Here is a 16,081-nt window from a genome sequence, read left to right as displayed (position 1 = left end):
GTCGTCTGCCTCCCTGGTTGGTCTCCTTCCAGTCATCTGACTTCACTGTCATCTCTGTGTGTCCGGCTGGGGACACACATGGAGAGAGTTGCTTGTGAATTTTCCAACAACTCTTAACAGTGAAAGAAACCATGGGCCTCGTTCTCCAACCTGAAAACAAGACCACAGTATCCGCCTTAGTCCTCCAGAAGACGCCCCTCGTGTCAGCTTTGGTGGTTGTCCTGTCAGGTTCTCCGGCTACCGGCTAATGAACTGTGAATTTATATCCCTAGTGATGCCATTTGTCTTTTAGTTTATTTCAATCTGGCGTACCCCGTGTGTTGTGTGTTTGGCTACAGAATCAACATACTGCCTTTTGTTGCTGTCTGAATTTTGAAACGGTTCAGGCATGAAATGTGCTGTTTCAAGCTGAATGCAGTTCATATTCCCGAGGCACGATGACACGTTTTCAAAGCCCTTCTTCTAAACCGTCTCGTATCGTCCACCAAATAACAAGGTCAGCAAACACGATTATTGTTTGTCTGCAAGGCGAATGTGTATGGAGCTCCCATATCCCGCATCCATCCTGGACCTGCACAGGACCTTCTTGACCCTGAAGATGGAGGGCGTTTTTTGAGCCTTCATCGTGTCATTGTTCAGTAATCTACTGGCTCCCCCTGGTGGAGACACTGACACAGCGACGCCACAAAACACTGAAATGTGTTTTATGTGGCTCCGTCAGGCTGCCGTGAATGTTCATCTCACCTGCAGACGATCTCACCTGAAATCAATAACAAAATTATGACGTCATTCAAGTTTACTCAACGTGATGACGACAGACTCCTCATATGAACACGCAGGACACAACAAAGCTACCATACGTTGGTAAAACACTAATCCCCTAAACGGTTGACCTCTGACTTCATATTGCAACGATTACGAATGACTAGACTCACTAGCCCTCGGCTAACGGGTCAGACCCTTCAGTCAACTGGTTAATGTAGTCGCCTGTGATCCGGGGACATCCGGGTTCGCTTGCCCGCTGTCCCCTGAATTAACTTTTGAGACCATAGGAAAAAGATTGAATATGTAGGTTAAATATTTGCAAATCTCTCCTTCTTTCAGCTTGATCCCTGTTTCTCGGGGGCTGCCACAGTGGATTTTATAGTTTCCATTGGTACCCTGTGAGGGCACAGCACCAATGGTGTTCATTGTTAACCTGGGCCTTGACTGACCTGGTATGGTTTTATCAATCCGCCTACGGATTTGGCAAAATGTCACGTGGGATGCCCTTTCTGACACCAAGTAAAGCACTGGATGCCATCCCAGTATTCATGGACTTGCAATACAAATGAATAGTGGATGCTAGAAACATAGTCCTAGAGTCCTGGTCTCTAGAGAGAGAGAGAGAGAAAGAATATGTTTTACAGTTCAGTTGCTTCTGTCCAATTTGAATCTCAATGCAGATTTTGAATGTGAAGCTGAATATAATCGTGTGAAAGTGAATTATGTGTTTATTGCATTCACTGTTCACCTTTTATTTCAAGGTTATCTGAAGTCAAAATTCAAAACCCATCATATAACTATACAACTATACAAACGCCATTAACATCATCTGCCTCGTGGAGGTGCTCCACCCTCCTCACTCCTCTCCCTTCTGTCTTGCGCAGGGCCGGGGGCCGTTTAGTCCCAGGAGGTGGAGGGAGTTGATCGCCCGGTGCTGCACAATAAACGTCGCAAGTTGGCGGAGAGAAAGTATAGTAACGTGGAGGAGGAGTGTCTGGCCATCAGATGGGCGGTCGGCGCTCTCCGCTTCTACCTGCTGGGGCTCATTCAGCCTCTGTTCAGACCAAGCCCCACCCCGTCGGCTCTACCGTATTGTAGTGAATTCAGAGGGCAGCTGGGAATCCGTCACAGCCAGGAAGTGAACCCGGGTCGCCCGCACTATGGGTGACTGCGCTAACCAGTCAACTAGGGGGTCCGACCCATTAGCCAATGGGCTAGCGAGTCTAGTCATCTGTGATCGTTACAGTATGAAGGATGCCAACGTCCGGGTCACCCGTTGGTATCTGGCCTTACACTCTTTAGTTCAAGGTGGTCCATTGGCTGGGGGCGCAGATGGTGGTGGCCGATTTCCTCTGTCGCTCGGGGGGTGGGGGTGGGGTGTAGTTTAGCATCAGCTGGAAGAAAAGAGAGGGTTCGCAGGAGGGCAGATGTTTCTGTTAGTAGGGAGGATGATTAGCGACCAGCCTCAGGTGTGTAACCGACAGTCGATGCTTATACCGTAGTGAAGCTGGCTGGACTGACACTGACGAGAACACAGACAGACTGAGACAGAACTAGAGAGAGAGGAGGCAGACGTGGCTCCGATGAAGAAGAGAGAGCGAGGCAACAGCCGTACGGAGTGTGCACTTCGAGACATTTTATTAAGTAAAACCTGTGGTCCACCTAAACCCTGTCCTCCTTTGGTCCGAACCCCATGACAAAAGTCCTGTCACAAGCATGAACCATGAATTACACCTGTTTAGAAGTAGCACCTTCTCCTGCTACCGTAAGTATAGTTCAGCCCATGCTGTTTTACTGCTCCCATCTTTCTTCACCATATTAAATGGTAACCAATAGGAAACTTCTCGTACAGCGCATCCAAAATCTCCGGCCTTCCCACCCCAACCTATCAGACCTCCACGGCAAAGCCATGATGCACAGAGCACCAACCACAACCCAGGATCCCCTCACCCCTTCACCCATTCTTCACTTGCCTCCATCTGCTCTCAGGTGGTGGGGCGGCGGGGGGGGGGGGTCCATCTCCGGGTAAGGGAAACAAACCTGCAGGTTCAGGGCCCTCACCTGGAGATGGACCACTTTAACAGCAGCTTTGTTCCTTCTGTCATTGAAATTCTCCATCCATCCATTATCCAAACCACTTATCCTTACTCAGGGTCGCTGGAGCCTATCCCAGCAGTCACTGGGAGGCAGGCCGGGAGACACCCTGGACAGGCCGCCAGTCCATCACAGGGCAAACACACACACCCCTAAGGACAATTTAGTACGGCCAATTAACCTGACCTACATGTCTTTCGACTGTCGGAGGAAACCGGAGCCCCCGGAGGAAACCCACGCAGACACGGAGAGAACATGCAAACTCCACACAGAGGACGACCCGGGACGACCCCCAAGGATGGACTACCCCGGGGTTCGAGATCTTCTTGCTGTGAGGTGGCCGCGCTAACCACTGCGCCTCCGTGCCGCCCCATTGAAGTTCTAAACTCAGCAAACAGCCTTGTGTTAATGTGTCGTTGTCTCCATGTCCTCTGGTATGTACAGTATGTGTACATGCATTTACTGTATGTGAGGCTGTGGACTAAAGGTGAAAACAAATCTGCTCTTGCAGGGCTATGAAGTGTCTGTCTAACTTGCCCTCCACAGCAGAAGCAGATGAATGAGTTGCAGTGCCAGGCCTTATGTCGTGTTCCCACCCGACGCCAAGAGAATTTCCGCCTCGCCTTACGTGTGCGAGTTTGATCGCGGGATCGTTTGTTTTTATTCGCGTTACTCGCGTGAGTTTGGCCGCAGGATCGAGTACGGGAACCCGCGACGACCAGCTTGTCCTCCATTTTCTGACTCAACGGTGACCTCAGCGAAGTCAGGAGAAGCTCAACGCTGATAGGCTTTCGCGACGCAGCGTCTCGCGGATTTCTCGCCCAAGTTGAAGATGTTCAGCGCCGTTCGCGTGGCGTTACTCGCGCGAAGTTGCTTCGCGTTTGGTGTGAACACGTTAGAATGACAGCGTCGTTCACCAGCTAGCTGACAAATATCCTTGTAACCGCCAATGGCAGTTGATGTCGTCCTGCTCCACATGTAAACCAGCTGATATCGCATGAGGGAAACGATCAATGGGCTCTGCAGCTAAGTAAGCACGGACTGAAGTCACTGCTGGACCTTCATACACTAACTCACGATGCATTAACACAATGACACAACGTGCATTAACTCGTCGAACAAATAATCTTTAGGAGAGACTTATGGTTCGTATTGGACGGGTCCACACAGTGCCAGGAACATTCGCCACCACAGCAGGTGTCAGCACACACAGGAAGTGGGAGAAGCAAGTTTTCTGTTCTTTTAAACAGTAGTTCAGCCATAACTTAGGAGCTTTTACCGTTGAAACGTTACAGGTAATTCAGGGTGATGAAATGCACAGTTATTATTACACACACGCACACACAGGCTTCGTATCCTGAGTAATATTTGCAGCGCTGGTCTCAGTGCTGCTGGACTCAGTGCTGCTGGACTCAGTGCTGCTGGTCTCAGTGCTGCTGGTCTTAGTGCTGCTGGTCTCAGTGCTGCTGGTGTCAGTGCTGCTGGTCTTAGTGCTGCTGGTCTCAGTGCTGCTGGACTCGGGGCTGTTTGGCTGCTGAGGTATTTCTGATCCTTCAGGCTTTCCATAATTTAAAGCAAGGCTGCCAGCAGCATGCTGCCCAGATGAACAGATCTCGCTCTCTTTCTCTCGTTCTCTCTCTTTCTCTCGCTCTCTCTCTCTCTCTCTCTCTCTTTCTCTTTCTCTCGCTCTCTCTCTCTCTTTCTCTCGCTCGCTCGCTCTCGCTCTCTCTCTCTCTCTCTTCTCTCTCTCTCTCTCTCTCTCTCTCTCTCTGTCTAGGTTTGTCTTGGACGCATCGGTGTCTCATTGAAAACGTCGAGTGTGTTCGAGCCAAAACGCGTTTTGCTGCTCTGTGGGTTCATCGTTGGATAGACTGATGGTTATTTTTGTTGTGAGACGAGACGCACCGCGGCTGGTCGCGCTGTTGAAACCATCTGTGTGCAGGATGGATGGGTAACCCTGGATGGAGGGGTAACCCTGGATGGATAAACACTGGCACCCTGTGCAGAACTGAGCCAGGTATAAACGGATGCATGAAGGGACGAAGCCTCGTCCATTAGCAGATTGGATGAACAACCTGTTTGCTTCGCGGCTGCTGTGCCTCCGCTGAGCGCCCGACTCCCACACTGCGGGTCTGTCCACGGTACCCCACAGTCTTCATGTTCACGCAGCAGCTCTGACACATTGCAGATCTGTCCACGGTACACCACTGTCTTCATGTTCACGATCTGTCCACGGTACACCACTGTCTTCACGTTCACTCGGCAGCTCTGACACACTGCAGATCCTGACCCGATTTCTGCAAGTTGAGGGGATTTGACGCAGGTGGAGAATGGACCGTTCAAGTCGTGCACGCTGAGGAGCACGCCGAGGGACACGGCGGAAGCCCCACTCTGCCACGGGCGGGGAAATCCTGCAAACCGTCATCGACAGCCGTGAGAGAGGCAGAGAGGAGACATGGTGAGAGACGGAGGACGGAATGTAAAGAGTGCTGATGGGCATCGCAGCTGAAGGCCACGTTCCTGCAGGACTGGATTCCGGAATGGATCCATGCAACCAAGCAGCGTGCTCTGCCATCTGACGGAGACTTCCAGTAGAATAAAGTGAGGTTCGTTAGACTGATAGAGGGAGGTAAAACAACAACAACCACAGAGGCTGTGAGAAGACAGATGGACAGAGAGACGGTCATGACACCTGTCTGTCTGCACCTCAACATCCTGCTGCTGCTGCTGCTGGACCTGTCCACGGTGGTGACAGCAAGTATGTCCGCCTGTCTATCTCTCTGTCTGTCCACCTGTCTATCCACCTGTCTATCTCTGTCTATCTCTCTGTCTGTCTATCTCTGTCTATCTTTCTCTGTCTGTCCACCTGTCTATCCACCTGTCTATCTCTCTGTCTCTCTCTGTCTATCTTTCTCTGTCTGTCCACCTGTCTATCTCTCTGTGTATATGTCCACCTCTGTCTTTCAGCAAGTCCATCTTTGATAAGTGTGTGTGTGTGTGTGTGTGTGTGTGTGTGTGTGTGTGTGTGTGTGTGTGTGTGTGTGTGTGTGTGTGTGTGGGTGTGTGTTGACCTCTCTCTGTCTCAATCGGTGTGTGTTGGTCTTTCATACCATTTTTCTCCACACCGCAGATATTCTTGTGATCCATATAAGAAAGAGGAGCAGGTTTGTTTTATTTTCATTGTTGGTTTATGTTTATCTTTATGTATGAGGTTCTGCTGGGTTTTTATGTTGACAGTGTGACACTGTATTACAGTACTGTATGTATTGTAGTACTGTATGTATTACAGTACTGTATGTATTGTAGTACTGTATGTATTACAGTACTGTATGTATTATAATACTGTATGTATTGTAGTACTGTATGTATTACAGTACTGTATGTATTATAGTACTGTATGTATTGTAGTACTGTATGTATTACAGTACTGTATGTATTATAGTACTGTATGTCCACCACACAGCTGCCATTAAACTGTCAGCGCCTTAATTGGATATCAAACAGAGGATGAGGAATCAAAGGCTCTCGCTCTCTCTCACTCTCTCTCTCTCATTCACTCTCTCCCCCTCTCTCTCTTAATTAGATACGTTGTAGTTGGGGGGTGCATGCGCTCTTCATCATGCTAGCCCGTGTCAATACACGTTGAGTCGTAACGTGTACCGGCTGCGGTTGTTGACGTCACGTTTTAAGCGGAGCCGCTGTAGCACAAGACCTGTATGCTGTACCAGCTTCCCCTCAATATGAGCCGGTCCTGCCCGCCCCTTTATCCCCCCCCCCCCCACTGTCTCCCGACTGGAATATGAGCCGGTCCTGCCCGCCCCTTTATCTCCCCCACTGTCTCCCGACTGGAATATGAGCCGGTCCTGCCCGCCCCTTTATCTCCCCCACTGTCTCACAACTGGAATATGAGCCGGTCCTGCCCGCCCCTTTATCCCCCCCCCCCACTGTCTCCCGACTGGAATATGAGCCGGTCCTGCCCGCCCCTTTATCTCCCCCACTGTCTCCCGACTGGAATATGAGCCGGTCCTGCCCGCCCCTTTATCTCCCCCACTGTCTCACAACTGGAATATGAGCCGGTCCTGCCCGCCCCTTTATCTCCCCCACTGTCTCCCAACTGGAATATGAGCCGGTCCTGCCCGCCCCTTTATCTCCCCCACTGTCTCACAACTGGAATATGAGCCGGTCCTGCCCGCCCCTTTATCTCCCCCACTGTCTCACAACTGGAATATGAGCCGGTCCTGCCCGCCCCTTTATCCCCCCCCCCCCACTGTCTCCCGACTGGAATATGAGCCGGTCCTGCCCGCCCCTTTATCTCCCCCACTGTCTCCCGACTGGAATATGAGCCGGTCCTGCCCGCCCCTTTATCTCCCCCACTGTCTCACAACTGGAATATGAGCCGGTCCTGCCCGCCCCTTTATCTCCCCCACTGTCTCCCGACTGGAATATGAGCCGGTCCTGTCTGCCCCTTTATCTCCCCCACTGTCTCCCGACTGGAATATGAGCCGGTCCTGCCCGCCCCTTTATCTCCCCCACTGTCTCACAACTGGAATATGAGCCGGTCCTGCCCGCCCCTTTATCTCCCCCACTGTCTCCCAACTGGAATATGAGCCGGTCCTGCCCGCCCCTTTATCTCCCCCACTGTCTCACAACTGGAATATGAGCCGGTCCTGCTCGCCCCTTTATCTCCCCCACTGTCTCCCGACTGGAATATGAGCCGGTCCTGTCCGCCCCTTTATCTCCCCCTCTGTCTCCCAACTGGAATATGAGCCGGTCCTGTCCTGCCCTTTATCTCCCCCTCTGTCTCCCAACTGGAATATGAGCCGGTCCTGTCCTGCCCTTTATCTCCCCCACTGTCTCACAACTGGAATATGAGCCGGTCCTGCCCGCCCCTTTATCTCCCCCACTGTCTCCCATCTGGAATATGAGCCGGTCCTGCCCGCCCCTTTATCTCCCCCACTGTCTCCCAACTGGAATATGAGCCGGTCCTGCCCGCCCCTTTATCTCCCCCACTGTCTCACAACTGGAATATGAGCCGGTCCTGTCCTGCCCTTTATCTCCCCCACTGTCTCACAGCGTTTCTTCTGCAGCTAGTGTTCCACAGAAATTACCAGCAGCGTGTGTGTGTGTGTGTGTGTGTGTGTGTGCGCGCGCGCGTGCGTGCGTGTGTGTGTGTGTGTGCGTGCGTGCAAGGGGGAGATTAAAGAGGTGATTATTGTAAACAGCCCATTTGTTGTGGAGGTGATGGAGGAGGAAGAGGTGTGTGCTGTCTGGCTGACAGTTAGCTGGGTGGTGCTCATTAAGGAAGGGCGCAGACATTTTCTCTCTTCTTCATTCCTGCAGGGGTTTGGCTTTCATCCCCATCCTGTTTCACACTCTGCTGCCTTGCTGAAGGGCATCGTGATGAGGATCATTGAGCGAAGCAAGGGAGGGACTTTCTCACTCCCCTTTCATCACTTAGTCAATAATTCGGTCAGTTAGTCAAAACCTGTCACACGTGTTGCGATAGCGCGTGCTTTTAGAATAAAAGACAATGCAACGTGTGTCAAAGTGCACAAATAAAACAAATCATTATGGGATAACCGAAAATGAGTAGACCTTATCGGTATAGGTCTGGTAAAGAAAATATAAAAAAGGACATATTGCTCATGTGTCTACTCTGCCGGGTTACGGTCTGGATTGATAGAAGGACCGGGATTTCACTCCTACCTCAAACGACCATGGGCGATCAAAATGACCGCTGGTACTTCAACTCTATATTCGGTCAAGATAAATACCTAATGGAGATATTAATGCATTTCATATGTTAGTATGTCTGTTAGGAAACGACTGACACCAAAATCAACATGTTAACAACTGTAATAGTATTGTAGCATGCATGGATAAGTAGACACGTTGGTCCTTGACTAACGGGTCGGGCCCTTTAGTCGACTGGTTAACATTGTCGCTTGCGTAGTGGAAGACACGGGTTCGCGTCCCGGCTGTGGCGACTGGTCTCCCAGACTGCCCCCCCGAATTCGCTGCAGTATTTTTCAAACAAATTAAAATGGCGGTGTCCGGTGGCTGTAAACGCCTCGGCGGTGGTCATGGTGCGTCTGAGACAGCGTCTGTGGCCAGACATGTTGGACACAATCACACACCAGGGCCTTTCTCAGCCTGCGCTCTTGTCTGCACTTGTGTCCTTGTGTCCTTGTAAACATCATCAGTCGCGGCCCAAGTGCTGCCCCAGTACACCAGTTCGCATTACGCCGAGAAGGGTTCAAATCCCGCGAAGCGTTCTCGACACGCTGGTTTTACCCAGGGTGCGTCGGTTGGTAACTGGTATGAGCTTGTCAGCACACGTATCCCAGCGTTTCTTTCGGCCCGATCCATCTTGTATGGTGATAGTTTTATGACCTTTATTGTTTGAATCGAAAGCATAAACAATAGCCTTTGCCGGGCTTTTTGTTCCAGCCGTTGGCTCGTGGTGTAGAGAAAATTCACTTTAAATCGCTTTGGGAAAAATAAACAACAGAAGTGGTATGAAGGGGGCCGACGTTGCTTTCTTATTATAAATAGACGTTGCACTGTTAGTGTATGGTTGTGGCGTAATCAGCTGAGCGTTGTGTGTCGTACAGCATCAGTTGTTTTGGGTGATAAAGCCCAGCTGCTGATCTGGAGCACTTCCGGCGGCCTCTGCGCTGCCGCCGGAAGTGCTGGGATATTGCACAGTACCAGGAAGAACCCGGCGTCGCAGCGCAGACTCTGACGACCGCTCATGGTCGTTTGAGGTATAGCTTATCGTAACGTTTTTTGTGCGTGTAACTGATCTAAAACTCACTTTAAATGCAAATATATGCAATTTCAGGGGAAATTCAGGGAGCGGCGGGTCAGTATCGTTTTCTTCTCTCTTTTTTTTTTTTTTTTTTTACAGTTATTAAACTTTGAAAGTCCAAAACGACATGATGACCGTCTTGGTTGTTCTAGTTGAAGTGGCGGCAGAAGCTGGTGCAGTATCCTGTAGACATGTAGCTCTGACTGACATTTGTAGTGAAGGTTTATAGGACGGTGGGAGACGCGGTGCCTCGCTAACACACACACACACACACACACACACACACACACACACACACACACACACACACACACACACACACACAGTTTAATTACTGCCGTCCGGGGCTGCCAACTCCTCCTGAATAATGTGGTCAGCAGTCAGAAGATGACCGACAAGCTGGCCTCATGTCAGGTTTTACCTCACAAACACTGAAGTGAAAACCATCATTTCATAAGTAACACAGAGCAACAGCATATTACCCCTCTCATCTGTCTTAATCACGATACCGCTTAACTGCCCTGTTGGCCTGCTGCCATGTCTGACTTTTATTAAGTCCACACACACACACACACACACACACACGCACACACACAGCTTTGTCTTCCTATCCTTGTGAGGACCATATTGACTACATTCACTAACCTCATCTGTCAGACCTGTGCGGCCTTAACCTGACACTAATTCTGATGACATGTTTTACAACCTCACATGTATTGTTCTAGTTTCTTTGGTATGACGTCATTTTACTCTGGTTGCATTTTGAAGATTTTGAACATGGAAATTAGACTCTAAAGCCTCCTACAGACTGTGTGATGTGGGCCGTCTCAGACGAAAGATGACTAAACACAGCGATATCTTTGGTCCCACGTCGCACTGTGAGACAGGTTCAAAGACAGCCGTTATTACGGTGTCATGACCGAAGATAACCTGGGACAAAAGTCTGACGGTGTCAGAAATGTAGGACGACCGTCTCACAATGTGACTGCTGCTATGACCTACGTCTACTGACCAACCAACAGACATTCAGCACGACCTGACGCACTGATCAACGCCACGCACAATCGTTGCTGGCGCTAAACACAACAGATAGACTGTCGGCATCTGTGACTCAAACGCCACGGATTCAACAAAACAAAGTTAAAACGAGCAGACAAAACGAGCTAAAATGAGCAACAAAACGAGCTGCGGTGACTATTGAAAGGACTGGATTCCTGCTTGGCGTCATGTTGCTCTACCGGCGGCGTGGACTGATGATGCGCGCTGATGCGGCACGCACGCTGATGACGTTTCTATGGCCTTGCGTCGTATCCTGCGATTCAGTAGTGTTATCATCGTACAGTCTACACACATCACACTTGATGTTGTACACAAGTTTATTAGATCCATAACACAGTGTGGCTTGCGGTAAACTCACAGGACTGCTAAAATCACACAGTCTGTAGGAGGCTTTAAAGAAGTGAGGACCAGCCAAAATGTCCTTACTTTGCAAAAATGACCTCAGATGGTTAAAACCTCAAACTGGTCCCACTGATATAGATTAACAACACACACACACACACACACGCACAGAAACACACTCACGCACACTCTCACACATGCACACACACACTGAAACACACACGCACACTGAAACTCACATTCTCACCACACACACACACTCACACGGGCAGCCATCCATCATGAAGAGTGGTGGTGGGCCATTAGCCAGATTAGCTGCCCTCTCCTGATCTCCGGCCGCGTCGCCGCCTGGCTCTCTGCTCCGCTGCAGGGTCGACGTCAACAGTAGCCGACACGAGGAGGGGGGTTTTGTTTAGGTCCACCCCCGCCCCCCGTGTTAACCCTCACTGTAGCGTTATTCTCCAAGATGCCAAAATCGGCCTCATCCACCATGACATCAGAGCGGAAACCCCATCACTACCAGACTTTATATATCTGTTCATCCGTTCATCTTCCACCTTCATCCTCCACTCTGATCCAGGTTAATAATGACAGCAGTACAGGGAGACTGGCTCGACCCCTGCAGGAAATAACGGTGTTTGTTTGGCTTGCAGATCAGACTGCAGGTCAGGCTGCAGGTGAACCAGCAGCCTCCTGCTGTCAGAACACATTCACTGTCAGAGAGCAGGATGCATGAGGAGCAGCAGTAGAAGGAGAAACTAGAAACACATTCACAGTCAGAGAGCAGGATGCATGAGAAGCAGCAGTAGGAGAAACTAGAAACACATTCACAGTCAGAGAGCAGGATGCATGAGAAGCAGCAGTAGGAGAAACTAGAAACACATTCACAGTCAGAGAGCAGGATGCATGAGGAGCAGCAGTAGAAGGAGAAACTAGAAACACATTCGCAGTCAGAGAGCAGGATGCATGAGGAGCAGCAGTAGAAGGAGAAACTAGAAACACATTCGCAGTCAGAGAGCAGGATGCATGAGGAGCAGCAGTAGAATGAGAAACTAGAAAAACATTCGCAGTCAGAGAGCAGGATGCATGAGGAGCAGCAGTAGAAGGAGAAAATGGAAATGTTGCTTCAATTATTCACACAGACAGACAGGAGCCCCACACAGGACAAACACGGATGCGGAAACCAGTGTGTGTGTCTCAGTGTGTGTGTGTGTGTGTGGGGGGGGGGTCACATGGTTTTTTACCCATGTGAAGTGATTTATTTCATCATTTAATCAATGTCCACATCCGCCCCCTGTCTTTTCCTCCGCCCCCTCATCCCTCTCTCTGTTTTTACCTCCTCTCCATTTTCTCTCCATCTCCCACATCCTGTTTATTTTACACACATTTAACCTGACTGAGGCCTGCCTATCTATCTATCTATCCATCCATCTATCTATCTATCTATCTATCTATCTATCTATCTATCTATCTATCTATCTATCTATCTATCTATCTATCTATCTATCTATCTATCTATCTATCTATCTATCTATCTATCTATCTATCTATCTATCTATCTATCTTTGTCTCATTCATTCCACTCATCCTGTCATAATTGTCTTCTCTCTCATAACTTCTGTTTATTTCTCTTCCTCGTTTTTCCCTGTAAGTTTCTCTCTTTCTGATGCCACGTCTTTCTGTTTTTCCCAAATCTCTCTCTCTCTCTCTCTCTCTCCAACTCTGCTGAGGGGCATAATGTAATGACAGATGTCTGTTCACTCTCTCCATCCTCTTCCACTTGACCATCTGGAATATTGACTCGTTGTCACTGACAATGAACTTAGCTTTGAATAAATATTTATATATATGTGTGTGTGTGTGTGTGTGTGTGTGTGTGTGTGTGTGTGTGTGTGTGTGTGTGTGTGTGTGTGTGTGTGTATATATATGTATATGTATATATATGTATATATATGTATGTATATATATGTGTATATATATACACACACATACACATGCCCTGTGATGGCCTGGTGGTCTGTCCAGGGTGTCTTCCTGCCTGCCGCCCAGTGACTGCTGGGATAGGCTCCAGCATCCCCGCGACCCTCAGAGCAGGATAAGTGGTTAAGTTAATGGATGGATGGATATATACATATATTGTGTGTGTTTGTGTGTGTGTGTGTGTGTTCATTTTTGTTTATCTACAGTGTTCTTTCTCACATAAGTAAATTATCCTTTCATGGTGGATATATGTTGTGTATTGTCAGTGGTTCCTCTGACAATACGCAACATATTGTCAGAGGAACACAGGGTGATGTGCAAGAGTGGAGGAAAGTGCACACAGGTGGACTATGTCTTATGTAGAAGGTGCTATCTAAAAGGGATTGGCGACTGCAAGGTGGTGACAGGGGAGAACGTAGCTAGGCAGCATCAGATGGTGGTCTGTAGGAAGACTTTGGAGACCAAGAGGAAGCGAGTGAAGGCAGAGCCGAAGATCAAATGGTGGAAGTTGAAGATGGAAGACTGTTGTGTGGAATCAGGCAGGAGGTAAGACAGGCACTGGGTGGTAGTGAAGAGTTGCCAGATGGCTGGACAACCACTGCAGAAATAGTGAGGGGGAGACAGCTAGGAAGGTACTTGGTGTGTCATCAGGACAGAGGAAGGAAGATAAGCAGACTTGGTGGTGGAATGAGGAAGTACAGCAAAGTATACAGAGGAAGAGGTTGGTGAAGAAGAAGTAGGATTGTCAGAAAGATGAAGAAAGTAGACAGGAGTACAAGGAGATGCAGCATAAAGCGAAGAGAGAGGTGGCAAAGGGCATGTGGTGAGATGTATGAGAGGTTAGACACTAAGGAAGGAGAAAAGGACTTGTACCGATTGGCTAGACAGAGGGACCGAGCTGCAAAGGATGTGCAGCAGGTTAGGGCGATACAGGATAGAGATGGGAATGTGCTGACAAGCGAGGAGAGTGTGCTGAGAAGGTGGAAGGAGTACTTTGAGGGGCTGATGAATGAAGAAAATGAGAGCGAGAGAAGGTTGGATGATGTGGTCATAGTGAATCAGGAAGTGCGGTGGATTAGCAAGGAGGAAGTGAGGGCAGCTATGAAGAGGATGAAGAGTGGAAAAGCAGTTGGTCCTGATGACATACCTGTGGCGGCATGGAGGTGTTTAGGAGAGATGGCAGTGGGGTTTTTAACTAGATTGTTTAACACAATCTTGGAAAGTGAGAGGATGCCTGAGGAGGGGAGAAGAAGCATACTGGTACCGATATTCAAGAACAAGGGTGATGTGCAGAACTGTAGCAACTACAGAGGTATAAAGTTGATCAGCCACAGCATGAAGATATGGGAAAGAGTAATAGAAGCTAGGTTAAGAGGAGAGGTGATGATCAGCGAGCAGCAGTATGGGTTCATGCCACGAAAGAGCACCACAGATGTGATGTTTGCTCTGAGAATATTGATGGAGAAGTATAGAGAAGGTCAGAAGGAGTTACATTGTGTCTTTGTAGATTTAGAGAAAGCATACGAAAGGGTGCTGAGAGAGGAGGTGTGGTATTGTATGAGGAAGTCGGGAGTTGCAGAGAAGTATGTAGGAGTGGTGCAGGATATGTATGAGGGAAGTGTGACAGTGGTGAGGTGTGTGGTTGGAATGACAGATGGGTTCAAGGTGGAGGTGGGATTACATCAAGGATCGGCTCTGAGCCCTTTCTTGTTTGCAATGGTGATGGACAGGGTGACGGACGAGATCAGGCAGGAGTCTCCATGGACGAGTATGCACTGGAGAGAAGAGGAATGAAAGTCAGTAGGAGCAAGACGGAATACCTACGCGTGAGGAGGTGACAAAGGCATTTCACTTTAAATACTTGGGGTCAACTGTCCAAAGTAACGGGGAGTGCAGGAGAGAGGTGAAGAAGAGAGTGCAGGCAGGCAGACAAGCAGGCAGGGTGGAGTGGGTGGAGAAGAGTGTCAGGACAGAAGGGTACCAGCAAGAGTTAAAGGGAAGGTTTACAAGATGGTAGTGAGACCAGCTATGTTATATGGTTTGGAGACAGTGGCACTGATGAAAAGACAGGAGGTGGAGCTGGAGGTGGCAGAGTTGAAGATGCTAAGATTTTCATTGGGAGTGATGGAGGAGGACAGGATTAGGAACGAGTATATTAGGGGGACCGCTCAGGTTGGACGGTTTGGAGACAAAGCAAGAGAGGCAAGATTGAGATGGTTTGGACATGTGTGGAGGACAGATGCTGGGTATATTGAGAGAAGGATGCTGAATATGGAGCTGCCAGGGAAGAGGAGAAGAGGAAGGCCAAAGAGGAGGTTTATGGATGTGGTGAGGGAGGACGTGCAGGTGGCTGGTGTGACAGAGGAAGATGCAGAGGACAGGAAGAGATGGAAACGGATGATCCACTGTGACAACCCCTTACGGGAGCAGCTGAAAGTAGTAGTAGATTGTCAGTGGTTCCTCACGTAGTGTTGTGTTCAGTGTTGTGTGAAACAGGGCTGACATGACTCTACTGGTCTCCACTTGTTGAGTTTGTAGAAGAACGAGTCATGTTGCTTATCAGCAGAGCAGTGCTCACTTCTCTAGACACTTCCTTCAACTGTTCACATGGTCTCACTTCGGTGATTTGTGTTTTTTTTTGTTTTTTTTTTATCTTCTGTCAGGAGATGATGTTAAAGGACACACACACACACACACACACACACACACACACACACACACACACACACACACACACACACACACACACACACATTCCTCTGGTTCCAGTTATATTGAATTTAGCAGACGAGTCCTCCAGAATGAGACGTTGGCAGCAGTTCCTTACATCCACTTCATCTCCAGATGTATTTTAAGACTCAATGTCATAAACACTAATGGAAGAATGGACCCCATGGATGATCACATTCTATTATCTCTCTCTCTCTCTCTCTCTCACTCTCTCTCTCTCTCTCTGTGTCTCTCTCTGTGTTTCTCTGTCTCTCTGTGTGTGTGTCTCTCTGTGTGTCTCTGTGTGTCTCTCTCTGTGTT

General features: G+C 49.1%; 1 protein-coding gene across 1 annotated transcript in view; it reads left to right on the top strand.

Moving 5' to 3' along the window:
- Positions 1 to 10,508: 10,508 nt before the first annotated feature.
- The window catches only part of LOC130131815 (fibronectin type III domain-containing protein 5-like), a 23,358-nt gene continuing 17,785 nt past the window's right edge, over positions 10,509 to 16,081 (top strand). Inside the window, exon 1 of the mRNA XM_056301590.1 lies at positions 10,509 to 10,548. Within this exon, the coding sequence (XP_056157565.1) occupies positions 10,509 to 10,548 (40 nt within the window). The remainder of the gene's footprint in view (positions 10,549 to 16,081) is intronic.

This window comes from Lampris incognitus, chromosome 21 (genome assembly GCF_029633865.1).
Source record: "Lampris incognitus isolate fLamInc1 chromosome 21, fLamInc1.hap2, whole genome shotgun sequence".
In the NCBI taxonomy this organism is placed as follows: domain Eukaryota; kingdom Metazoa; phylum Chordata; class Actinopteri; order Lampriformes; family Lampridae; genus Lampris; species Lampris incognitus.
Note: the sequence above shows the minus strand (reverse complement) of the source record. Positions and strands in the feature narration are given on the sequence as shown.